At 44.3% G+C, this 26,325-nt stretch overlaps 1 protein-coding gene across 2 annotated transcripts in view; it reads left to right on the top strand.

Moving 5' to 3' along the window:
• Positions 1-2,926: 2,926 nt before the first annotated feature.
• Positions 2,927-26,325, top strand: part of PIAS1 (protein inhibitor of activated STAT 1) — a 157,236-nt gene continuing 133,837 nt past the window's right edge. The window contains exon 1 of one of the 2 annotated variants that reach the window (XM_030317837.1): positions 2,927-3,230. In XM_030317837.1, the coding sequence (XP_030173697.1) occupies positions 3,192-3,230 (39 nt within the window). In that variant the 5' untranslated portion in view covers positions 2,927-3,191. The remainder of the gene's footprint in view (positions 3,231-26,325) is intronic. The other variant, XM_030317839.1, reaches the window with a different exon arrangement.

Raw genomic sequence — 26,325 nt, 5'->3', positions numbered from 1 at the left:
TGATTCAGACTTGAATATTTGGCAGATATTCTCTTAAATATAAACAAAGTGAGCCGTTCGCTTTAAGGAACACAACTGATAGTAATTTTTGCCAATGATAAAATTCAAATTTTTAATTGAAAACCAGGACTTTGGAAAACTTCTATTTACCATTGGGAACTTGGCAGCTTTCCCATACTTAAAGACTTTCTGATGAGTTTGGTGGTGAAGAAAAAGGACTTTGCTGCCTCCATTTTGACCTCGGACTTTTTGGTTGGGTTCTTCTTTACGGATTGTCTCTGGGCTCAGGCTGAAGCCCTCACAGGCAAAGCATCCCCTGATGGAAACAGAAACTCCCACCTCGAAAAACAAAGACCACCCTGAGCCAGCAAGAGCCCGCCCGCAATGGACTCCAAGAGGACTATGGATTTGACCTTCACTGCTCTCCCGCAAGTACACACCCACCTTAGCCCCACATTTTCCTCCTATAAACCTGGAAGTGTTTTCGGAACTTTGGAAACAGTCTTGGAGGGGCTAGCCCCCTGTCTTCTGGGTGTTGGCCTCGCTGAAGTAAATTCCTTTCCTGTTCGGCTACCACACATCTCTTGGCCTCTGGATTTTGTCGAGCAGCTGGACCTGGTCTGTTTGGGACCCCTGCGCCCAGGCTACAGCGATATTAATAAATGTGACTTTTTGATATTCTGTAATGAACGATGTCCACATCTGGAAGGTGTGTATAACTCCGTGAGCCACTATTTTCCAAAGGACCAAAGCATAATGTTACAATAACCATACATGAGTAAAACGATCCGTTCAAAGCACATGGATTTTAACATAAACAGAGTGGGAAAAGTTCACCAATGTGGTTCCATAGTCAAATTTGCAACTAACCTTTAAGAAACTATCACTAATGAGTTTTACAGCGGTAGCAAGAGGAACATTCACAATTATCTGAAAAGGCTATTAAAATACTCCTCCTGGGACACCTGGCCGTGGCCCCATTGGTGGCCATCAATTCTTGATCTCGGAGTCACGACGTCAAGCCCCACGTTGGACACAGAGTTTACGTACTGAAAAAAAAAAAAAACTCCTCTTTTGTCCAACCATATATCTGTGTGAGGCTGGGTTTTCTACATGTACTTTGACCAAAACAGCATATCATAACATACTGAATACAGAAGTAGCTAGTGATGCTGGCAGGCCACGTCTGAGGACCAAGAGAGTCCTAGGGGCGCCTGGAGGGCTCAGTCAGTAGAGCGTGCCACTCTTGATCTTGGGGTTGTGAGTTTGAGCCCCGTGTTGGGTGTACAGATTACTTAAAAATAAAAATTAAACAGGGGCGCCTGGGTGGCTCAGTCGGTTGAGTGTCCGAGTCCAGCTCAGATCATGATCTCACGGTTCATGAGTTCAAGCCCCACATCAGGGCTCACTGCCGTAAGCACAGAGCCTGCTTCAGATTCTCTGTCCCCTTCTCTCTGCCCCTCCCCTGCTTGCGTGTGCATGCTCGTGTGCGCCCTCTCTCTCTCTCAAAAGTAAACATTAAAAAAAAATTAAAATAAAAAAAATCAGTCCATATCCATTATTGGCTCCATTTCACAAAGAGTCTTAATTGGGAGAGCAGTTGGGAGCTATCAGACTAAGAAACCACAGGAGTCTTAAGAAAAGGACCAGTCGGGGCGCCTGGGTGGCGCAGTCGGTTAAACGTCCGACTTCAGCCAGGTCACGATCTCGCGGTCCGTGAGTTCGAGCCCCGCGTCGGGCTCTGGGCTGATGGCTCAGGGGCTGGAGCCTGTTTCCGATTCTGTGTCTCCCTCTCTCTCTGCCCCTCCCCCATTCATGCTCTGTCTCTCTCTGTCCCAAAATAAATAAACGTTGAAAGAAAAAAAAAAAATTAAAAAAAAGAAAAGGACCAGTAAGGGGAATGGAAGAAGAATTGATTTGAGAAGCATTTACTTTGGTGGCCAATGGAATGTGGAGGGGGCAAAAAAAAAAAAAAAAAAAAAAAGGAGAGAGAGAGAGAAAAGGAAGAGTGTGGGTGCTTTTGTGAGTGGGAAGATGTGAGTCCCAGGAGGCAAAAGAGAAAGTCAAGAAGAGGGACCGGACTGGACGTGGGGCAGGTATGGTGACTCCAGTGTGCCTTGTGCTGGCAGGTGCTCCCAGAGCCCCTGGCTTCTTTCAGGCCTTCCTCCTGTCAGAACTCAATGCTTCTTCTTCTTCTTCTTCTTCTTCTTCTTCTTCTTCTTCTTCTTTTAATGTTTATTTTTGAGAGAGAGAGAGACAGACAGACAGACAGAGGGCGAGTGGGGGAGGGGCAGAGAGAGAGGGAGACCCAGAATCCGAAGCAGGCTCCAGGATCCCAGCTGTCAGCACAGAGCCCATCGCAGGGCTCAAACCCATGTACCGTGAGATTATGACCTGAGCCGAAGTCAGACACAACTGACTGAGCCTTCCAGGTGCCCCTGGAATCCAGTGCTTCTAAACAACCTTCCTCCCTCCAGAACAAGGGTGTGCTCCCTACTCCACTCTCCACCCCCATGCCCCGGCAAAATTTAATAATTCCATTCTTCTACATCTAATCATTCAGCCCAAAGATCCCTCATTCCCTGTAACCTGAGACTTCAATTCTGTTCATTCATTTATTTAATCATTTATTCCTATAAACATTTCAACCAGAATTTTTAGAATGGCCACTGTGTTCTAGATTCGGGAATACAGGGGCACCTAGGTGGCTCAGTCGGTTAAGCATCAGACTCTTGATTTTGGCTCAGGTCATGATCTCATGGTTCATAGGCTCAAGCTCCGAGTCCTGCTCTGTGCTGGTAGTGTGGAGCCTGCTTGGGATTCTATCTCTCCCTGTCTCTCTCACTGCCCTACCCCTGCTCATGCTCTCTCTCTCTCTCTCTCTCTCTCTCTCTCAAAATAAATAAACATTAAAAAAAATAGATACTGGAATACGAAGATAATGAAGGAATCCTGTCCCTAGGTCACAATCTAACAGGACAATTATTATTATTATTTTCTAACAGGACAATTAAACCAGCTATGGTAGAGTGATGCACAAAGACAGAAAAACACACAAATCATAAATACCTATCTTGATGAATTTTCACAAAGTGAGCACATCCATGTAACCAAGAACCTAAATCAAGAAACAGAACAAGATCGGCATCCCAGAAGTCCCTTTTGGTCACCACCCCGTCCATGGAACACAGATGCATTTGCAAAGGCCCTCTCTAACTGCAGCTGGAAAGGTGGGTCAGGGGAATTGAAACTGAAGGCGGTGAAATTTGTCAGGAAGCAACCTCTAGAAATGGTGAGGCCTGACTCACAATGGTGATGGTGGAAAAGGAGAGGAAGGGTCAGACTAGAAGGGCAGTGAGTGTGATAGAATTGACAACGCCCTCTCTGCGGGAATTCACAATATGCATGGAGCCCTCCAGTCAATTGCGAGCTGACCTTGAGAATTTCCAATGGCTTGCCTTCTCATTTAAAAGTACCCAAGGCCTGGGGCACCTGGCTGGCTCCTCAGAAGGGCCTCTGACCCTTGATCTCAAGGTCGTGAGTTCAAGTCCCACATTGGGTGTAAAGATTACTTAAATAAATAAAACTTTAAAAATATGTAAAAAAAAAAACAAAAACAAAAAAACCCAAGGCCTGGTAAGTATAAGCAAATACCTCCAACCTCAAAGAGAGTTGCATCTCAATGCACTGTGGCTTTTAAAGGAAGGGAGTGCTTTGGTCAGCTTCCTGGATTGTTTAAAAACAACAAAAGCCAAATTGGACCTTATAACAAGAGACTACAGATACTTCCTGAGGATCTTCAGCATGGAAGAGTCTTGAGGCCCGTTGGCAGAGCTCTGCGGCACCGACACAAGCAGTTTAATTTCACAAACACCCACACAATATTATAGGGCAAAAAAATTTTTAAGCAATAAAATGAACCACAGTATAATTGGAATACATGTTTCTGCAATCCTGACACAGTAATAACTTGCCTGTAAACACCTTCCTTGAAGAATTGGTTAATAGGATATATAATACATGGCAAAGGAAATCGTTTATTCCAGAAAGGCTTTAAAAATGGGTCATTGATGCCTCTTGTGAGCCTGTAATGATTCTAGAAGATGATGGTGATGATTCTAGACTAGAATAAAGCAACAACATTCCAAAGATGTGGGATGGAGTAGATTTATGCAAAATAGAAATCTGGCCATGGTTGCCTCATCGGCAAAATGAAGGCATTGGGCAAAATCTGTGGTTTTTGATTTTGACTTGTGCAGGCGGGTCTATGGACCTCTCTCGGCACCGCGTCTCCTCTGCTTTAACTACAGCCTCTCTGCTCTCACCTATTTAAATATTGGGTCTTCTGTGTAAGATTTTGTTTGAAATAAAGGGATCGTATAACTAAAGCAGAGTTGGAAAACCGCTGGATGAGATGATCTCAATTGCCCCTTTTGGCTCTAACTTTCTAGAAATCCAGCCAACATGTGCCTGACTGGTGAAAGGTGATGAAGACACAAAGATTAAAAAGAAAAACCCTAGAGGCGCTGGCTGGCTCAGTGACTAGAGCATGTGACTTGATCTCAGGGTCGTGGGTTTAAGCTCCAGGTTGAGCATAGAGCCTACTTAAAAACAAAAACAAAGCCCGAAACCAGCCGCTCAAAACTGTCCACTTCCTATCTGTAAGAAATTCACCAGTATAACGCGTGCATGTGAGTATGCAGCTGAGGGTGTGTGTAAAATGCCACGTACAGGGGTGCCTGGGTGGCTCAGTCAGTTGACCATCGGACTCATGGTTCGTGAGTTTGAGCTCCTCATTGGGCTCACTGCTGTCAGCGCAGAGCCTGTTTGAAGCCTCTGTCCCTCTTTCTTTCTGCCCTTCTCCCTCTCATGCTCGCTCTCTCTCTCTCTCTCTCTCTCTCTCTCAAAAATAAATAAACATTTTTGAAAAAGTACCACATAGGGGGGCCTGCGTGGCTCAGTGGGTTAAGCATCCAATCTCAGCTCAGGTCATGATCTCCCAGTTCGTGAGTTCAAGCCCTGCACCAGGCTCTGTGCTGCCAGCTGAGCCTGGAGCCTGCTTCGGATTCTGTATGTGTGTCTCTCTCTCTCTCTCTGCCCCTCCCTGCTCACTCTCTGGCTCTCTCTCTCTCTCTCTCTCTCCCAAAAATAAATAAACATCAAAAAAATTTTTAATACCATGTAGAATATTAAAAATAGTAACATGATAAGGTCTAAAATGAAGGCGTGGATCAAATGTTTGAGAGATGATTTGGGAAGTTGTTTTTAGAGAGGTGACATGTAAGTGAACGTTAATGGGGGGGAGGTGTTAAAGCCAGAGAGATCAGCGTGAGCAAGGTTATGGAGGCCACAGAAGGGTTATGGCTGGGGAACTACAGGCAGCTCATTATGTTCCCTGCATACCCGGAGAGACAGCTAGAAGAGGCCAAGAAGGATGCTGAGGGACCAGTCCCAAACTCAGCTCCTAGGAGTTCTTTTTGCCTTGATGCTGCATTCTGCAAGCACCTGGCCACCTAACAATAAGGTTGTTTAATCATTGACCACACCACTCCTTCCTTCTATGTTGTGTAACTCCACGGGGTTAAGGAAAGGAGGAACGTGTAGACAAGACCAAGTCTATAACAAAAGGCTAGAACAGGGAGAGTCATAGCTACCTGCAGGCACTGAGGAAAAGGGAGACCCAGCCCAGGGAGGTGACCTGCTCAGACCAGGCCAGGGCCAGGATTCTCCTCTATGCCAGATGAAATGCTCCAGGCTGTCGAGCCATGTGCCCTGCAGCAGGCAGGATTTTGTGTTGAACTCTGAAACAGGTTCCTTTGGGAGAAGGAAGACTTCCAGGGTTGAGGAGGTAGTCCGTTTCCCCAAGACAGGGAAGGGACTAAGTGTTCAGAGGTAGGAGGCCCATGGGTGGTTCAACCCCTAGGCACCCAGGGGCACTCAGTGCCCCAGATTGCGAATGGCTGTTTGCTATGTCCAGGGAAGCCAGACCCCAGACCCTATGGCGTGGAAGTCTAGAGGAAAGACCTTTGTGACCTGCTTGAATGGAAAGGAATGGAACTGTACCTCACAAGATGGACAAAGGACGTCCCAGCAGTGACAAAAATGGAGCTAGAAGGGTTTTCCCCACACTCCCTGGCCCTTTAAGACTCCTGGGAGTCTTGTCCAATTCTAGGAAAGAAAACTCTCACTAATAAGCCGCTCCCCTGGAAAATGGATGCTCAGAGTGACTTTAATTTGATTCAGAAAGAGAATGAGATGCTACATTTCTGGCATCCAGATATTGTGGTGCAAATGCTTGTCACTCTAATGGCTTTTCAGTGGGTGTTGAGACACGACCAGACCTGCAGTTTGGAAAAATCACTCGGGTGATTGCAAGAGGATGTACTAATACAGAGATTGTGGGAGGAGAGGTCAAGATGCCACGGTGGTAATCCATGTGAGGTGGTGATGGAGCAAGGACAGTAGAAGTGGAGATGCGCAATAGGTTTAGGAAACATTTTGGAGGCAGAATTGACTGGTCTTTGGCAGCCAGTCAAAATAAATAAATAAATACATGCTGAGAGATCGGGTAAGGATGGGACTACAGTGCCGTGGTTTGCACTTGGCTGCACATCAGAATCATGTGGGGATCTTGTAAGCCCCCCTCCTCCCCCGGTGCTCAGGCCACACCTCAGACTAACGAAGTCTAGAACTGTGGCTCTAGTGCCTGGGCACAGGTATCTTAGAATACGGCCAAGGTGGAGAACCACCGTACTGAGTTGCAGCTTGGTAGGCAGAATGAATTGGGGTGGCGTTAAATGAGATAGGGACAAATAGTTCTTTGTGGTTAGGGTGTAAAATAGGTGGAGAAGGGGGAGGAACAGCAAGTTCAGGCAGAAACTAATGAGTTTGGTTTGGGATGTGCTGACTGCAATTAATGGCCTGATGTCCCAGAGGAGGTGTGGGAGAGCAGGAGCGTGGGGTGGGGGTGGGGAGCCTTGGAGAGGGTGGGGCATTACTTCCTCCGGAAGAAGGGTGGGTAAAGATTTAGAACAGCTTCCACGGGAAATGAGAAGGTTCTGAGTTAGGAAGAACAACAACACAAGAATGCACGTGCCAGGCCCTAGCATTGGGGGTTTAGGTGAGGTTACTCTGTATTAGCTATCGTATTAATCGGATAATAAACCTGTTTTTGAATTTGACCAACCAACATTCATCCCAATTAGTAGTGTGCTGAAACCAACTGGTGCCGGTTTGCAAAAGTAGATAACCACATTTACAGGAGCTTTGCCAGTTATTAAACACGGCCATTATTAACATTAGCATTTGAATATCTTAAATAAATTACATGAAAACAAGACTAATAAATATTCATTCAGTACTCACCATTTCCTAATACTTTGACTGCATGCTACTATTATCCATGCTCTGGAGGTGATTTACACCTGTCATGTGTATATGGTAGAAATACTGTAGGATGTTGTGTTACTGTGAGTCTTTTTCTTTTTTAAAAAAAAAAAAAAAATTTTTTAATGTTTATTTATTTTTGAGACAGAGAGAGACAGAGCATGAACGGGGGAGGGGCAGAGAGAGAGGGAGACACAGAATCGGAAGCAGGCTCCAGGTTCTGAGCTGCCAGCACAGAGCCCGACGCGGGGCTCGAACTCACAAGCTATGAGATCGTGACCTGAGCTGAAGTCGGACGCTTAACCAACTGAGCCACCCAGGCACCCCAAACTGTGCGTCTTTTTCTAACTGTGCATTTGTCGACTTCACAGTGATAGCTTGAAATTGGCCATGGATAGAGTATCTACACTTTGGAAATTGGCAAAGGCTGCAAATCAGGGCTCACCTCCCTGTGCCTCGACCCCCCCAACAAGGCCAATAGTTAAACATGTACCAGCATATCACCGATCTTAATTCATCCCACAAGTATTTCTTGACAACATCCTAGACCGTGGTATCCTCTGGACAAAATCAAAGAAGTGTAAGGGTTAAATGTAGCAGTGAGGTGGGAGGATCGTTGAACGACACGCCTGTAGGCCCCGCTGTACCTGGGTTCTAGTGCTGACCAGTGGTGTTAATAATGCCTCCTCTTTCCAAATTCCTATTGCAGTTTATATATGCCACAACGCGGCCACTGTATTAGTTATGCATCTTTTGACTACTAGATTAAAGCAGATTGGTAGTAGAAAAAATTCGTAGCCAGCACACAGGGGTGCAGGAGCACCTCGCTCCAGGGGTCCCAAACAGACCGGGTCCGGCCCCTGGCCGCTGACAAAAATCCAAAGGCAGAGAAATGAGTGGAGATGTTGGAAACAAGAAATATATTTATTTCAGTGAGGCCAACGCTGAGAAGACGGCGGACTGGTGGACTAGCGTCTCAAAGACTATCTCCAAAGCGCCAAAAATATTTCCAGGTTGATGTAAGGAAAACGTGGTCAAATCCATCATTGTCTTGGAGCAGTCGTGGGTGGGGTTTTGTTGGCTCAGCGCAGCCCTTGTCGGTGGAGGGGGTAGTTTCTGTTCCCATCAGGGGACCTTTACACTCTCAGGGTCTTTCACCTGGGCCCAGAGACAAGCTGGAAAGAAGAACCCAAGTAGGATGTTCGCGTTCTAAATGGAGGCAGCTGAAGTCCTCTTTCAAACTGGTAATTTTTTCTAACTGCATTCTGGCTTTATTTGTTCCACAGACCAAATAAATGTGGCAGAAATCACCCCTCCCAGTTCTGCATTTATACGTGCTGTCTGTAAACCAGTCACACTGAAAATGGAATCTCTTAGCCTGGATTGTAGATTCCCAGGGAAGAAACTTATTGGCTCAGCGTGCTCCAATCTCCAGGTCTGGACCCATCAGTCAAAGTCTCATCTTCTATAAAATAAGGCTGAGGGAGATATGGAAGCCAGACAGGAAAAAAAAAGTCTACACCTCCTTATGAGGAAATACATCATTTGTACCCAGAGTCCACTGGGTGCTGTGAAAAATGACAGCTGTGTCCTAAGACCAGCCATCCAAAACTTTATAGGAGACCTCATTGTTCTTACTCCAGTCTAAGATAAACACCGAGATAATCACATATCTGTGTCATCTCTGGCAGAGAGATGTACAGCTCCAGAGGGCATCAGGCAAACAAAATACATTAGCTTAAGTGGCCATTTGTAATTTTAATGGCCCAACTGCTTGTCATGGTATTGTGGGAGACATTTTAATCTAGCACGGTTTGCTGTGAGTAAGACTGATTTTCCCCCCATCATTCATTGTGAAACGTCTGTGGCTGATCAGTCTAGTCAGTGTTTAGGACAGTTGTTCGTTTAGGGCTTGGCTGACGCCTTAGTTCATTAACTTCTCATTAACCAGCTTGAGGTACAGGGAGAGCGGAATACAAATCTGTGAACTTGAGCAGAAGCCCCGGTTAAGTTTGGGAATGGTGTGCTGCTCACTATCTTCTAGTATTAGACTGTAAACAACTGAAGGCAGGGCTGTCTAGAATCCAGGCTCTAGATTCTCACAGCCGTCTTGCAGTTGCTGCATCCGGCCTCACGTATATACTGGGTTCTGGTATGTTTTTAGGAGGAAAAGACCTGTTCCAGCTCCTATAATTTATGAAACATAGAACACCCCTCAGCTCTGAGTCATGGTAAACAATAGGAATTTATGCAGTTAATTCTGTCCCCACAGTAGTCAGGGAGAGATGTATTATGTTTACCAATTACTCAGCTAATGTTTTTCAAGAATTTACTTAGGGGCAATGAGACAAGCCAAAGAATTATCGAGCCCTTCAAGGAGGAATGACGATCTGCTTGTGGGTGGGTGGTGACCAGCTATGCTATATTCGAGCTGTATTTGGATTGCCAATTTTCAAGAAATTCAATTATAATAAGACATGCTTGGCACTGAAATTCTCGGGGCCGTAAATGAATCTGTCTTTGATGACTCAGAGGGCATATTTGTACCTCGCTTTATTTAACAGATATTCAAATACTGAGTATCTATTGTGTGTGAGGCCTTGTTCTAGACCTTAGAAATACAATGATAAGCAAGACACAGCCCCTACTCTCCAGGAGCTTGCTAGCTTAGTTAGAGGTAGGGGCTGTAGGGAAGGAGGAGTAGGCTGATGGGTTGGTGAATGAGGGGGGGGGGTTGCATTTTAGCACTAAAGGGCCAGAGCATGCTTATTGAGATTGCCCAGAGAAGGAATGTGTCACCCAAATGTTTGGGTGAGGTGTGTTCCAGAAAGAGTCTCCAGAGGAGGTGACATCTTACTTTGAGACCAGAAGATCGATAGGAGTTTGCAAATGGAAGGTGGGGAGGTGGGGGGAAGAGTTGGGCAATATGTTTCAGGAGAGGGGAACAGGCTGTGTCCAGGCTGAGACACCAGCGAGCTCAGCCTTCAGGAGCAGAACTGTCCTTGAAGTCCCAGTAGGGCCTCAGGGCTGGATTATTACATATGAAAGTGCCCTTTGTTAGTGTTCTTCCCAATATTATCCCTAAACCAGACGTTTGCATAGTACAGTTTTTTTTTTTAATGTTTATTTATTTATTTTTGAGAGAGAGAGAAAGAGGCAGAGAGAGGGAGAGAGAGGGAGAGCTGGAAGGGAGCCAGGGAGGGGCAGAGAAAGGGGGAGACAGAGCATCTCAAGCGGGCTCTGCGCTGACAGTGCTGAGCCCGATGTGGGGCTTGAACTCACCAACCCTGAGATCATGACCCAAGCCAAAGTCAGATGTTTAACTGACTCAGCCACCCGGGTGCCCCCCGTATAGTACAGTTTATTTCATCTCCAATTTCTTTCTTTCTTTTTCCTTTTCTTTCTTTCTTTTTTATTTTTGAGAGAGACAGAGAGACAGAGAGACAGAGTGCGAGCAGGGGAGGGGCAGAGAGAGGAGACACAGAATCCGAAGCGGGCTCCAGGCTCCGAGCTGTCCAAACCAGTTGTGCCACGTGTTAGCGGGTGTGTGAACTTAGACAAGTTACGAAAGTGACTCCAAGACAATCCCCCGGAGACTTGACCTGAGATCTTCCCCACCTCACCAGCTGGGGTGGTGCCACACAGCCCCAGAGTCTCACCCAGTGTCAAGATGGGGGTGGACAGCAATGTGCTCTTCATCAGACGTTTGGTACCACTGAGAAAACCACTGGCTCTCCTCCCTCCGGGCCCAGCCGCTCTCCGTAACCTTTGTGCCACACTGGGGATCGGGGCATCTCTTGCGAGTCTGTTTATGGTCACCCAACCTAGATGTAGCCAGCAGCCATGCCTCTGTGGGAACTTGCTGCCTCGCAGGAAGCAGAACCAGGCTCCCCCTTGACAGGGACTCCCCCCACCAAGAAATTCTATTTTTGCCTCTAAACACTATCTACACCTGCAAATAGCCTTCTTCCCTTCTCTCCTTTGCAAACCCTCTAATTTTCCCTCAAGCTCCTTGGGTTTGGGGAAAACAAAACCCAGAGAGTTTTGCCTGCTTCTGCCTCCTGTTCTGCTTCAGACCTTCTCAACGTCTCATAGTTCAGAGTTCACCGTCTGCTTGAATGGGAGGGATGGAGAGAAGCAAATACGGGGTGGGGTGTGGGGCAGACGACAGATTAAAATCTGAAAATGTAAAATCTAGTTACACAGACAAGAGACTAGTGAGGATCCAAAACCATAAAAGTAGGATGGGGCGCCTGGGTGGGTCAGTCGGTTGAGCGTCCAACTCTTGGTTTCAGCTCAGGTCATGATCTCAAGGTTCCTGAGCTCAAGCCCCCATCGGGCTCTTTACTGACAGTGAGGAGCGTGCTTGGGATTCTCTGTCTCTCCCTCTCTCTCTGCCCCTCCCCTGCTCTCTCTCTCTCTCTCAAAGATAAATAAACATTAAAAAAAGAAATATTTTTTAAAAAGTAGGATGCAGGTAGAAAGGAACGATTCCAGAGGTTTATAGGGCTGCCTGGGTGGTTTAGTCGGTTAGGCAGCTGACTTCGGCTCAGGTCATGATCTCACAGTTTGTGAATTCAAGTCCCGCGTTAGGCCCTGTGCTGACAGCTCAGAGCCTAGAACCTGCTTCGGAGTCTGTGTCTCCCTCTCTCTCTGCCCCTCCCTCCTTCCCCCACTCACTCTCTGTTTCACTCTCTCTCTCAAAAATAAACAAACATTTAAAAATTTTTAAAAAACAGATCTATAGAAAAAACCATTCATTTTTGCCTGCCAATTCACCGTAGGAGTCATGGGAATGCATGTCTGAAGGAGCACAATGACTCGGGTCAATCAAACAATGTGATCAGTAGTTGTCATTTTAAGGTGACCTTCAGTTACCTGCAGGTAAATTTGTTGATTCATTATCTATGGATTGCACTCATTTCAGCTGAGCACAGTAGAAATAAATATGTACATTTTAGATCACTTAGGCTGGGGGCGCCTGTGTGGCTCGGTCGGTTAAGCGTCCGACTTCAGCTCAGGTCATGATCTCACAGTTGGTGGGTTCAAGCCCCTTGTCAGGCTCTGTGCTGACAGCTCAGAGCCTGGAGCCTGCTTCAGATTCTGTGTCTTCCTCTCTCTCTGCCCCTCCTCTGCTCACACTCTGTCTCTGTCTCTCAAAAATGAATAAACGTTAAAAAAAATTATATAGATTAGACTGGATAATGGGTATGTGAGGGTTCATCATATGATTTCTTTGTGTATGTTTAAAAGTTTACATACTAACATTTTTCTGAAAATAAGTACATGAACCCATTTGAAAAGTAACTTTTTATGATCCATCACCTTGTATATTATTACAAGAAATAGTTGAACTCATATTTCAGCCTCAATGTGAAAACTTCATTCTACCAGTTAGATGTTCTCCACAAACCTTAGTTCTGACCTAATGAATTCTTTAAAAAAATTTTTTTAATGCTTATTTATTTTTGAGACAGAAAGAGAGAAAGACAGATCATGAGCAGGGGAGGGCAGAGAGAAAAGGAGACACAGAATCCGAAGCGGGCTCCAGGCTCTGAGCTGTAAGCACAGAACCCGACTCGGGGCCCGAACCCATGAACCAAGAGACTATGACCTGAGCTGAAGTCAGACAGTTAACCGACTGAGCCACCCAGGAGCCCCTGACCTAATGAATTCTTAAAGCTTAAAGACGTCTCTTGCTGAGGAGTGAAACGTGCAAACCAAGAGAACAAGAAACAAGGGGAAAAAGCCTAAAATTGCAAGGAGCCCTGTCTGCACTTTCTTAGAGGGGAAACTAAAGCCAAAAAGTAATGGAGATCATTAGAACACGAATGTACTTGGCTGTACCCTCAACATCATGGGTTAATGGAGGGAGAAGAAGAGCCAGAGCCAAAGGGGATAGAGCTAGAGAAAATGATCCTGCTGTCAGACTAGCCCCCAGGGGAGCCGGCAGCAGTCCAAGGCAGCATCCAGGGGGACATGCTGTACTCAGAATCAGACGGGCGGTTGCACCTTTGTTCTGGGTCATCAGTTGATTCGGAACGAGACTGCCGCCACAAGTTGGGGGTTAGAGAACACTGGCCAGTTCCTCAAAGGGAGAGGCTGACAAATGTGGGCAGCGTGTTCCAGTCATGTGGTCCCAGGATCACGGCAGGAAGTGGAAAGACGATAAGGACGCAAGGCAGATGCTCAGCTGAGTATGGTCCTGAGAGATTCTTTTTTGGTTGGAAGGGAGACAACTTAAGTTACTTCAGCTGATTTTAAGGATGCATTGAGAAAGTGATTTGATCTCTCTCTACTTTTCTTCTCTCTTTTTAATTATGGCACCTGACTTACGAAAAGTTTCTGTAAGGCTGTGGTGTCTGCTACCTCATGGCTTTTGTTCACAGTCTTCTCCCATGGTCTCTAGGCACGCTTCTCGCTCTGTCTTAGGATGGATTCTGTAGCAAAAAGGCTCTTGAGGTGGATATTGGTAGGCAGGAAGTTAACTGGGGAGAACTCTCAGGATCAACATCTGTGAGGAGTGAGGGCTGAGGGAGAAGTTGGACTTTGATGTAGTCAATACAAAGGCCTCAGCCAACCCCTTGGGGAATGCTGGAGCTGGGGTGGCCTTTCAGAGTTTTTCCAAATTGAGATGGTGGGGTCAGGCCTTTGTATTCTCACTACGTATTGGATGCTGGCCGCTCTTGGGAAAGGAGTACCACTTGGCTGAGGGCAGTTCTAGAAGAGGGACTCAGCAGTGGGTTGCCAACAGCCAATAAAGCCAGCAGCAGAAGAAATGAGTGCCTCAGTACCGAAGGGGAGTGTGGTGGCCCATCACAGCATCCCCTACATCTTCTATCTGTCCCCTAAGGGTAGTTCTGGTGGGTCCACTGCCTGTCTGCCAGTGTTCTTTCCAGTATATAAAGATGGCCACAATCGAGTTGGACCTGATCCTCCATCTAATCAGTTGGGGGGTAGGTTGGAGACCTGACTTAGACCAAGACAACTTTCCTAGAAGGGCCTATAAAAATGGTGTCATGTACGGCCAGTAAGACAGGTGTTGGGGAAGTGTGTAACTGGTGCCCAGAGGTCCCAACAAAGTTGAAGGGGCTCACTTAATCCCAAACCCACTTGCTTGAAGGATCTGTGGCTGCTAACACTCTCTCTTCCATGGTCAGTATTGGCCTGGTTCCCGCACACAGGAGGCTGGATGGTCTCCAGCTGAGAAGGCCAGAGGAAGAGTTCCAACCCCACAACTCGCTAATTTTAAGCAAGCCATCGGCCCAAATTGCATCAGTTGGCAAATATTTAGCTAGTACCTATATGCCAGGAATTTTACTTAGCCCTGGTAAGTCCCTCTCTGGGTCTCACCTTCTTCTTTGCAAAATAAGGGTATGGGAATAGATGATCCCAGTGAAGTAAAATGGTGGCCGTATTTTCAGAAACAAAACCCCAAAACACACTGTCTGCCAAGCCAGACTATTTTTTAAAGGATTTTTTAATAATAAAAAATGTTTATTTATTTTGTGTGTGAGAGAGAGAGAGTGTGTGTGTGTGAGCAGGGGAAAGGGAGGGAAAAAAATCCCAAGGAGTCTCCATACGGTCAGCACAGAGCCCGATGCGGGGCTCAATCCTACAAACTGAAATTATGACCTGAGCCGAGATCAAGAGTCGGTCACTTAATCTACTGAGCCACCCAGGTGCCCCCAAAACAATATTTTATATTGAGCCTGACCCTAGAAAACCCAGGATGTATGATCTCATTATATACCTACACATGGATTCCATCTCCCCTCCCCACATTTGTTCCCCCCAGACATGCTGTATAGAATGACTTGATCCTCAGGATGAAGGAAGGAGGTTACATAAATTATATATGACTATACAACTTATATAACCTCTTATCTTGCAAATCTTTAAAGTCATTTAAGTGTTTGCCCTTACTTTTTGAATTCTTTAGAGTTTACATGGTCTGAGTTTAAATAATCCTGAACACATTCCTCAAACACTCTTATTTAAACAAAGCCCAGCTATGGTGATTACACAGCCAGGTTTTTTCCAACCCTTGGAGGCTTTATAACAATTTTATTTTAGGGCCAAGCATCCTTACCTTCTGAGTCTTTTGCATTTGAATAGCCTTTCAAAGGTTGACAGCAGAGCTGGAGTCCTTCACAGAACAGCCCATAGCAGTTCAGCCAGATCTGGTAAGGTGAGGCCATTAGCATCACCTTAATCACGTGCATACTCTCCCCCTAGTCACAGAGACCCAGAGTCACAGAGCTGAATGTTGTCGGGGGTGGAGAGGGCTAAGGATCAGAGACCCAGTATTTGGCTTGCCACTGTGAACAGTGCTCCTTATGACAGGGAAGGGCATGGAGGTGAGAGAGGAGAGTGCTTGTGCATGTGAGGCACCTGTCCTAAGTGCTGTAAGAGATATAAAGGGAAAGGAAGGAGGAGAGAGACCCATGTAGTGAGCCCCACGTGGGGCTTGAACTCGAGAACTGTGAGATCATGACCTGAGCCAAAATCGGAAGCTTGACCAACTGAGCCACCCGGGCGCATCCCCCAAGGCCCTTGTTCTTCATGACCACACCTCTACAGTCATGTCACATGGACCTTATTATCCCAAATTGCAGATGAGAATACTGAGAGTCCAAGGGGGCAAGAAACTTGCCCAAGATCATGTAGGTCTTAATGACTCCTAACTACTACTCTTATTACTAACCTAGACTAATTCTCAACCTAAAATGGGACTCCTGTCCAGGAGGCGCTTCTGTTGTAGGTGGGCACAATTCTTTCATAATGAGTGCCTCTAAAGTGCCTAGTGCTTTCATAGGAGGCAACAGGCCATTCGCTTGAAGTGACAGAAGACTGACAGAAGGTTTGCTCTTTTCCTTTTTTTTTTTTCTGTAGTTTATTTATTTATTTTGAGTGAGACAGAGAGAGAATCCCAAACACGCTCCGTGTTCTGTGCTGAGCCCTGTGCGGGGCTGGATTGCTGGCTGGATCCTAGGGCTCAGTGTCACCGGAGCCGAAATCAAGAGTCAGATGTGTAACTGACTGGCCACCCAGGCACCCCTGCTGTCTGCCATTTAGACCTTAAAGAATAGCTAGCTTGCTCTTGGGAAATTCTTACTAAGATCAGGACTGCTGGTTGGTTCTTCTGAGAACTATTTTGTTTGTTGGAATGAAGGAATGTAGTAACTTAGGAATTGTATCATTTCTCTGTAGCTGAAGAGTCACATGAGAAAAAGCAGTGGAACCCCTCAAGAATATCTCAAAGATAGATATTCTAAATTTGTTTTTTTAACGTTTATTTATCCTTGAGACAGTGAGAGACAGAGCATGAATGGGGGAGGGTCAGAGAGAGAGGGAGACACAGAATCAGAAGCAGGCTCCAGGCTCTGAGCTGTCAGCACAGACCTCGATGCGGGGCTCAAACTCGTGAACCACAAGATCGTGACCTGAGCTGAAGTCGGACACTTAACCGACTGAGCCACCCAGGCGCCCCACAAAGATAGATATTCTAATTTTTATCTTTAAAAATAAAAGAAATTAAATTTTAAAATAAAAACTTACTCAAAATCTCACACTCTGAGATAACCACTGTTTAATATACCAAAGTATACCCCCCAAAAATATATATGTATATCAGAGTATATCTGTCCGTATTTTTTCCATGTATAAACACAACTTTTGAAAATTAAATTATAGGGTATATATTACCTTATTGTGGGATTCTTTTCACTTAATATATCTTGAACATTTTTCCACATGATTAAATGTGGAAAGTTAATTCTATAAAATCATTTTTTTTTAATTTTTTTTTTAAGTTTATATATTTTTGAGACAGAGAGAGACAGAGCATGAACGGGGGAGGGTCAGAGAGAGAGGGAGACACAGAATCGGAAGCAGGCTCCAGGCTCTGAGCCATCAGCCCAGAGTCCGACGCGGGGCTCGAACCCACAGACCGCAAGATCGTGACCTGAGCCGAAGTCGGACGCTTAACCGACTGAGCCACCCAGGCGCCCCTAAAATCATTTTTAATGGTTGCAAAGTATTCCATTATTCACTTACTCAGTAAATAATGATTGAGCACTACTACGTGAGAGGTATTGTCCTGAGCTCTTAGGATACATCAATTCACAAAAATGAGAAAAATCCTCATCCTCGTGTAACTTACATTTTAGCAGGAAGAGATAGACATTTAAAAAAAGAGGTAGTAGATAAATAAACGTAGGGCCTTATAGGCTATTGTAAGGATTTTTATTTTTAGTGTGAGTGAAATGGGGAACCACTGCACTGGCCAGTGTGTAAATATGTCATTCATCCAACTCCTGCAGGCGTTGGTTAGACATTTAGTTGATTTCCAATATTTTGGTATTGTAAAGAACATTTTTATATATAGATAAGATCATACAGTCCATACATTTTTGTTTATTGGATATTTGGTATTTTATTTAATTATTATTATTATTATTTTTAATGTTTATTTATTTTTGAGAGAGACAGAGACAAAGTGTGAGCGGGGGTGGGGCAGAGAGAGAGGGAGGAGACACAGAATCCAAAGCGGGCTCCAGGCCTCCAGCTGCCAGCACAGAGACCGACGCGGGGCTCGAACTCGAACTGTGAGATCATGACCTGAGCTGAAGTCAGACGCTTAACCAACTGAGCCACCCAGGCACCCCAGATATTTGGTATTTTAGTCATAAAAGTAATATATTGTAATCGTGACAAGCCAAACAGTATAGAGATATATACAGAAAATGTAATAGTCTCCTCACTACCCTCTTCAATTTCACCCTCTTGAGGTAATGAAAGTGAATCAGTCAGAAAAACAGAAAATACATCAGTATTTTAACAGACAAAAGTTTTATCTAGGACGGACTGGGCACATTGAGGCCCACAGGCCAAATCCTTCCCAGCTCATATTTGTAAATAAAGTCTTACTGGAACACAGCCAAGTTCATCCCTTGCTGCCCCATCTATGGCTGCTTTCATTCTATGATAGCAGAGGTGAATAGCTGTGACAGACACCATATGGTCTGCATAGCTTAGAATATTTACTGTCTAGTCTTTTACAGTAAAAGTTTATGAAATTCTGATCTAGGGGTTTGGGAGAGTAGACAGAATAATAGTCCCTAAAGATGTCCATCTCCTAGTCTCCAGAACTTGGTCACCATGTTACTTGACATGGTGAAAGGGACTTTGCCGATGTGATTACATTAATGGTCTTGAGAATGGGAGATTATCGTAGATCATCTGTGTGAGTCCAATGTAATCACAGGGTCCTTATAAGGGATAGAGGAGGCAAGAACGTCAGAGAAAGATTTGAAGGTGCTACATGGCTGGCTTCGAAGGTGGAGGAAGGGGCCATGAACCAAAGAATGCAGGCAGTTTCTTGAGTGGAAAAGACAAAGAAGTAGATTTCTCCAGGGCTTCCAGAAGGAATAAAGCTTTGTTGACCCTTTGATTTTAACCCGATGAGACCCACTTTGGACTCTGACGTCCAGAAGTGTGTAAGATAATACATTTATGTTGTTTTAAACCCCTATGTTTGTAATGATCTGTTACAGCAGCAATAACAAACTTGATAATGACTGAACAGGTAGTGGAGGACTGAGGGATAAAGGGACCACTGAGGTAAGAGAGTAGCTACAGGAGGTGGTTCCCACCTCTACGTCTGGGGAACAAAGGGAACTGGCTGAGTTATTTGAACCCAGAAACTTGGAGAAGGGGCTTGTGGAGCTGGTACCCAAGACCTCTGAGGAGTGGGCACTCCTAAGCTCATTCTGGGCATGTGGAAAATACTGGAAACTGGAACCAGGTGTTGCTGCCAGGGTGAAAAATTAGTGGGGATACTCTGATAGGAACAGGAAGGGGGCACCTGGGTGGCTCAGTCAGTTAAGCATCCAACTCTTGATTTCAGCTCAGGTCATGATCTTACAAACACGGAGCCTGCTTGGAATTCTCTCTCTCCCTCTCTCTCTGCCCCTCCCCCACTCATGCTTGCTCTCCACTCCCCTCTCTCTCAAAATAAATGAATAAACTTTAGGGAAAAAAAAGGAGAAAGGAATAGGAAGCAAACAGGAAGTTCCTCCTCCAGCCTTTTGGAACCCCTTATTACCGTTCTGTCACCAGAGTGAAGCAGAGCACCCAACGCTGAAGTGTAGTTTGTGGAGTCTCAGCCCCAGCCTCACGAAAGAGAATTAAAGCATTGGTTTGGACCTGAGACAAGAGCCCAATCACAAACACACGGTCTTAACAATTCGGTGTGTAGCATTATGCACTTTTCTCTACGCTCATGCAAAGATGCAGTCACATTTAATTAGAGGCTCTTCCCCTCTTTCCTATTTAGAAAAAAAAATGTGGTCCTGTTATACACATTACCCAGAAACTTGCCTGTTTCATTCAACAATATATATGATGCACGTCTTTTCATGCAAGCATAGTAGAGTATCTCATTTTTAAAAACGGCTCAGTAAAATGAATGAATGAATGCATACATACATAGATACATACATACATACTGCTCAGTAATATCTCATGGAAATGCCAAAATCGACCCAATCATTCCGAAGCTCAATGATTGGCCCAGGGTTTGGCATGTGACTCAGGTTTGCCGGTCTTGGCACTCTGGACCCCTGCAGCTGCGGGTGTGGGCAAGCTCCTCAAATCACATGCCTGAGAACGGGAGAGGGGCAGTTCCCCCAAAGAAAATCTAGGTGCTTTTGGCAGGAGAAAGACACAGCTGGAGAAGGAAACAGCAACTGTCCACAACTTCCTCATATCCTTTGCTCTATTGTTTCCACTGGCTTGTTTTGTTATCAGTTTATGGATGGCCTTTGAATATAGCTCATGTTAACCCTTTGTGTATGTATGGCAAATGTTTTTCCCAGCATATAATTTCTTTATAGTGTCTTTGACCATGTGAAAGTTAAAATTAGAATATTGTCTGATGTAACTCTCTTTCTCTTTCTGGCTTGTGGATTTCCTTTCTTGCTTCATAATGGCTTCCTCCTACAAAGATAAGCACATTTGGTCACTAGATTGGTCAGGATAGGTTAAGGATGCTGTGGGAAGAAAGAAAAACACTCTAAAATTTCAGTGGAGCAACTCAAATCAAGTATTTCTTGCTCACACTGCATGGTAGGTTAGAAGAAATCTCTCTACTGGTTACAGTCACTCAGGGACCCAGGCTGATAAAGGGGAGGCTCCAGCCCAAGAAATGATTGGTAAGCACTAGCTCTTAAAGTTTCTGCCCCAGGGGCACCTGGGTCGCTCAGTCGGTTAAGCATCTGACTTTGGCTCAGGTCATGATCTCGTGGTTCGTGAGTTCGAGCCCCACGTCAGGCTCTGTGCAGATGGCTCAGAGCCTGGAGCCTGCTTTGGATTCTGTCTTCCTCTCTCTGCCTGCCCCTTCCCCTCTCATTCTCTGTCATTGTCTGTCTCTCAAAAATAAATAAACATTAAAAACAAAATTAAATAAAAAAGTTTCTACCCCAAAATGATACACATGATTTCCTTTCACATTTTATTGAAAAAATTTAGTCACATGGTCAGAATTAATTTCAAAAGGATTGGGGAAGTACAGTCCTACCATTGGGTAGGAGAAGAGAATCAAAATATCTGTGAACAGCCACCATGTAAACAGAAAGAGTTAGGGGTCCCTGGAAAAAGAAAGACAGGCACAGCTTTCTCGACCAAAAAAAATCATTTTAGGACCCTGGCTGTCTTCTGAAGGAATGTACGAACAAACAGCCACTATCAGGCCAGAAGGTAGCCTAATCATATCAGGGACAATAAATCAGTGGTAAAATTCCCAGTGCTGATTCAAAAGTAAAGACTGACCTGACACACATTCTTGACTTATCTTTGCAGGATCTAAACCCCCTTGAGCATTCAGATACCCGACCAGCTGGAGCCCAAGAACCGTTGATGCTGACCCCTGCCAGCCTTGTGACTTTAACCTGGACTTAGTCACCTAAAGGTGACTTGTGCTTCAATTCTGTGCTGTATTCCTCATTGTGCAAGCCCCTTCATGAATATGTATGCACTCTCAGCTTGAAACTCCCCCCAATTTTGCTGTTCGGGAAATTTCCCCGGTGTTCTCCTTTACTTGTTGTTCTCCTTCCTTTTCCTATTCTTTGGCTTGATTGGGTCTTTTGTTCGACACCTACCAAGAGGCAAACCCAGTTTCAGGTGACATTAAGGACTAGTATACAGATTTTCCTCACCTTGTGATGAGGTTACCTCCTGATAAACCCATCCTAAGTTTAAAACATCATAAATCAAAAATGCATATACCAACCCTAACCTACCAGACATCATAGCTCAGCCTAGCCTACCTTTCGCCTGCTCAGAACACTTACATTAGCCTATATACTTGGGCGGCATCCTCTAACACAAAGCCTATTTTACAAGAAGGTGCTGAGTATCTCATGTAATTTGTTGAATCCTGTCCTGAAAGTGAAAGGTCTAGAATGGATGTCCAAGTATGGGATGGTTGTAAATGCACTGGTGGTTTACCCTCATGATGGCGTGGCTGCCTGGGAGCTGCGGGCCCCTGCCCCTGCCCAGTGTCACCAGAAAGGATCACACCACACATCGCTAGCTCGGGAAAAGATCCAAATTCATAATTGAGGGGCAGCTGGGCTCAGGTGGTTAAGCGTCTGACTCTTGAATTCTGCTCAGGTCACAATTTCAGAGTTCATGAGTTTGAGCCCCAGGTAGGGCTCCCCAGTTTAGGATTCTCTCTCTCCCTCTCTTTCTGCCCCTCCCCTGCTCACACACATACTCTCTCTCAAAATAAATAAGTAAACTTTTAAAAAAATGAAATTCGTAACTGGAAGTACAGTTTCTATTGAATGCTTTTGCACCATAATAAAGTCAGAAAATCATTAAGTCCAGCCATTAAGTCAGAAACCATCTATAATCCACATTTCTGACCACCAAATTCCTTCCCCACAAACCAAATACCCACACTCACCCTTTCTGAGTCAGTTAACCGCAAAGTCTCATTCTAGTTGAACCTTTAGTCTGACACTTAATCCAGTCAGAAGTTTAATTATTCATTCATTCATTTATTTATTTTAAAAATAGGCTCCATGCCCAATGTGGGGCTTGAACTCACAATCCTGAGATCAAGAGTCACATGCTCTACCAACTGAGCCAGGCAGGTGCCCCCTCTCAAATTTCAAACATGGATGTAAGGGCAATACTTTTTATTAAATCCTTGTTGCAATGCTGAGTTTTCACTGTTTTCTGTTTTTTTTTAAATTTTTTTATTAATGTATTCTTGAGGGGGGGGGGGCGGGCAAGAAAGGGAAGGGAAAGAGAGAGAGAGAGAGAGAGAGACAGAGAATCTGAAGCAGATTCCAGGCTCTGAGCTGTCAGCACAGAGCCCAACACAGGGCTCAAACCCACAAGCCATGAGATCATGACCTGAACCTAAATCAGATGCTTAACTGACTAAGCCCCCCAGGCGCCCCTCACTGTTTTATCTTGTAGCTAATTTGTAATGAGAAGCAGTCTGTCTTCCAACTCTGCAAATCTCTGAATTTGTGGACTCTTTCTTTTGCTTTTCATTTCTACTTGCAAACAAGCCAGTTCCTCTTCCTCCCCTCCCCCCATCTCTTTCTCTTTCCCTCTATCTTTCTATTTCTATCTCTCTTGTCAAATACAGCCAAGGCGCACCATTAATACCATGTTTTCTTTTTTTATTTTTAAGTAATCTCTGAACACAACATGGGGCTCGAACTCACAACTCTGATATTGAGAGTCCCATGCTCTACCAACTGAGCCCCAGCCGGTACTGGCTCAGTATTAGTATACTATGTTTTCTAATTGTTTCTTCTAGAGCTACAGGTTCATTAGGTACATAACCTACCTTCCAAGTAACTTCAGGCAATACCTTTATCAAATGTCTCACTATTGTGTAATATGGCTCACCATCCTTATCGCTGCCAGTAACACTTTTTCAGGTTTTTGTTCTGACTGCATCTCATATTAGGGATCAATCATGATAAGATAGGCTATGGTGTAGTAACAAACTCCAAACTCTCAATCACTGAAAATGGTACAAGTTTATTTCTTGCCTAGGTACATATCCAGCATGGATCAACAGGGACATCTGCTCATGGTGGCCACTCAGAAGCCTTAGCTGATGGGAGCCCCACTTCATCATATGCTTCCACAACCATCTCAAAAGGGAGAAAGGGGGACATGTCACAGATCCACGGTGCTGCCTAGAAATGACACATCTTCCTTCTCCTAATACTGCCTCATTCAAAGCAAATCACACAAGTATGCCTATCTTCAAAAGGTTCAGAAAAGCGTCCATCTTATCAGGTTCACAGAAAACAGAACCTGTGGGTTTGTGAACAATCTTAATGGCTATCACAGGGATTTTGTGTTGAGAGTTTATTGCAGTGAAATAAACTGTAGGTAACAATAACAGCCTTTCGTTTTCCATATACCTGGGTCTAGTTTTGTAACTCTGCTACTCTATTTTTGTGGTTGTGATGGTAGGCCATCATATTTCAAGTCCACCTTCAAGTACAATTTAATTTTGCTTTAAACCTGAATAAAAATACCTGATCCTTAAGACAGTTATTTCATGGGGCACCAGGGTGGCTCAGTTGGTTGAGCATCCAAGTCTTGATTTCAGCTCAGGTCATGATCTCATGGTTGTGGGATCAAGCCACTCATTGGGTTCCGTGCTAAGCATGCAGCTGCTTGGGATTCTCTCTCTCTCTCCCTCTCTCTCTCTCTCTCTCTGCCCCTCTCCCCAGCTCACTCTTTCTCTCTCTAAAAAAAAAAAAATCTGAATTCCTTCCACAGTCACTTAAGTCACAGTCACTCAACATAAGTTATAATTCAGATATTTCCTTATTCTGTCCTCCCTTCCTTACCTGATAATTCCACTCTGCAATTCTGTCAGAGACTGAAAACCAAAAAATAATAATTTTTTTTTTGCAAGAGGGTCAATGCAGAAAAATTACAAATGCTTGTTTTTATTCAAAATGAAGGTTTTGTTTTTGTTTTTAGTCAAAATTTTTAAAATGCCTTGGTTCTAAGATGATGGATATTCTTAAGGTTATGATTATCTACTTTGCTGAATGGAAGAATGTTAGTGAGAAAGAAAATAGAGCCGTTGTTTAGCAACTAATATAAATATCTAGGCATATTTGAGAACTTCAGTAGCAACATGAGGCAGCTTTCTAATCTTTCATCCTGAAATTAGATCCCAGGCCTGTCTTGAAGCTAGTCTTACTGAATAGTGGCTCTCAAACCATTGGTTGAAAATGCCCTGACAGAAAATATGTCAAGTTAAACATTTTGGTAAAGATGGCTGCTGAAAACCCCTTTCTGTGAATAAGCACACAAGGATGCAAGGTAGTAAAAAAAAAAAAAAAAAAAAAAGAGAGACATCCTTTCAACCAGCATTCATTGAGTCCTTGGGTCAGGCCTTATTTTGAGTGCAGGAGGTACCGTGGAAAACAACACAGGTAGGAATTCTGACCTTCTGGAACTTACTCTTAGGTATGGGTCAGCACCAAGGAGACAAACAAATGAATTAAATAATTATACACTGTGATAAATGCAATGAAAAAGTGAACAAGAAAATGATGTATCAGTCAGGATTCTTGATTACAAACAGGGAAATCCATTGAAGGTAAAAAAAAAAAAGAAAAGAAAAGAAAAAAGAAAAGAAAAGAAAAGAAAAGAAAAGAAAACAAAAAAGAGGGGGCCTGGCTGGCTCAGTTGGTAGAACATGTGACTCTTGACCCTCAAGTGGTGAGTTTGAGCCCCATGTGGGGCATAGAGATTACTAAATTAAAAAAAAAAAAAGCAAAGGAAAAAAAAGGAAGAAAATCGGGAACTTTTAGGATCAAAGGGAGCCTAAACGGGTAGACTTGGAAAGTAAACTAGAACCCTGAGAGATTGGGGGCCAGGCAGCAGGAACCCTGAGAAGGTCATGTTATAAGCTGTTTGCTGCATCTCTGCCCTGGTGTCCCTGTGTCTCCACAGAGAATCGGGGCACCTGCATTGAGGCTTGGCTGACACACCTGTCCCTTAGCTGAACCATGAAGCTGTTCTCTCTCAGCTTCTGGCCTCCAGGCTGGGTGGCTGGCTCTCTGCACTCTCCTCCCACCAAACTCCCACAGTGGGGAATTTCCTCTGTGAGGTCTATTCCAGTGGAGGTGACTTAGATGTAGGTCAGCCAGAAATAGGGCAAATGGCGACTCTGGTTGAAATAAAATCTACCACCTACCTTCTTTAGATAAGAAGGCATCCCAGAGAAAGTAACATTTAAGCTGAGCCAAGCCTGTTCCTTTCTTCTTCCCAAATTTGTCACACCATGGTCTTAATGAGTGTTTCCCTGGACTGATGAAGTTGAACATCTTTTCACGTATCTATTGGCCATTTGGAATATGCTCTTGAGTGAAGTGCCAATTCAAGTCTCTTGTCTATTTGCTTTATTGGACTGCATGCTTTGTATTTTGTTAAATTGCTGTGAAGTTTTATAAACTTCTAGTATAATATTCCTGGTGATCTCTTTTGTTGGATACATGTATTTCAAATATATTCTCTCACTACTGGCTCACTTTTTCTCTCTCTTAATAGTGTCTTATGATGAAGAGAAAGTTTTAAATATTAACATGCTCTAATTTATTAATGTTTTCCTTTGTGGTTAGCACTTTTTGTATCCTATTTAAGAGATTTCTGCCTACCTTAAGGTCATAAAGATATTCCCCTGTGTTAACTTATAAAAGATTTATTTATGTTTTTACATTTCATATTTAGATTTATAATCTATCTGGAATTGCTTTCTATGTGTAATTGGAGATAGGGGTCAAGATTCATTTTTTGCTAAGTGATGTCCAATTGACCTGCATCTTTTATTGAAAAGATCATGCTTTCCCCAAGTGTCTGTGAACTATAGCATCTGTT

Source organism: Lynx canadensis, chromosome B3 (genome assembly GCF_007474595.2).
Source record: "Lynx canadensis isolate LIC74 chromosome B3, mLynCan4.pri.v2, whole genome shotgun sequence".
Lineage (NCBI taxonomy): Eukaryota > Metazoa > Chordata > Mammalia > Carnivora > Felidae > Lynx > Lynx canadensis.
This window is presented reverse-complemented; position numbering and strand designations above follow the sequence as displayed.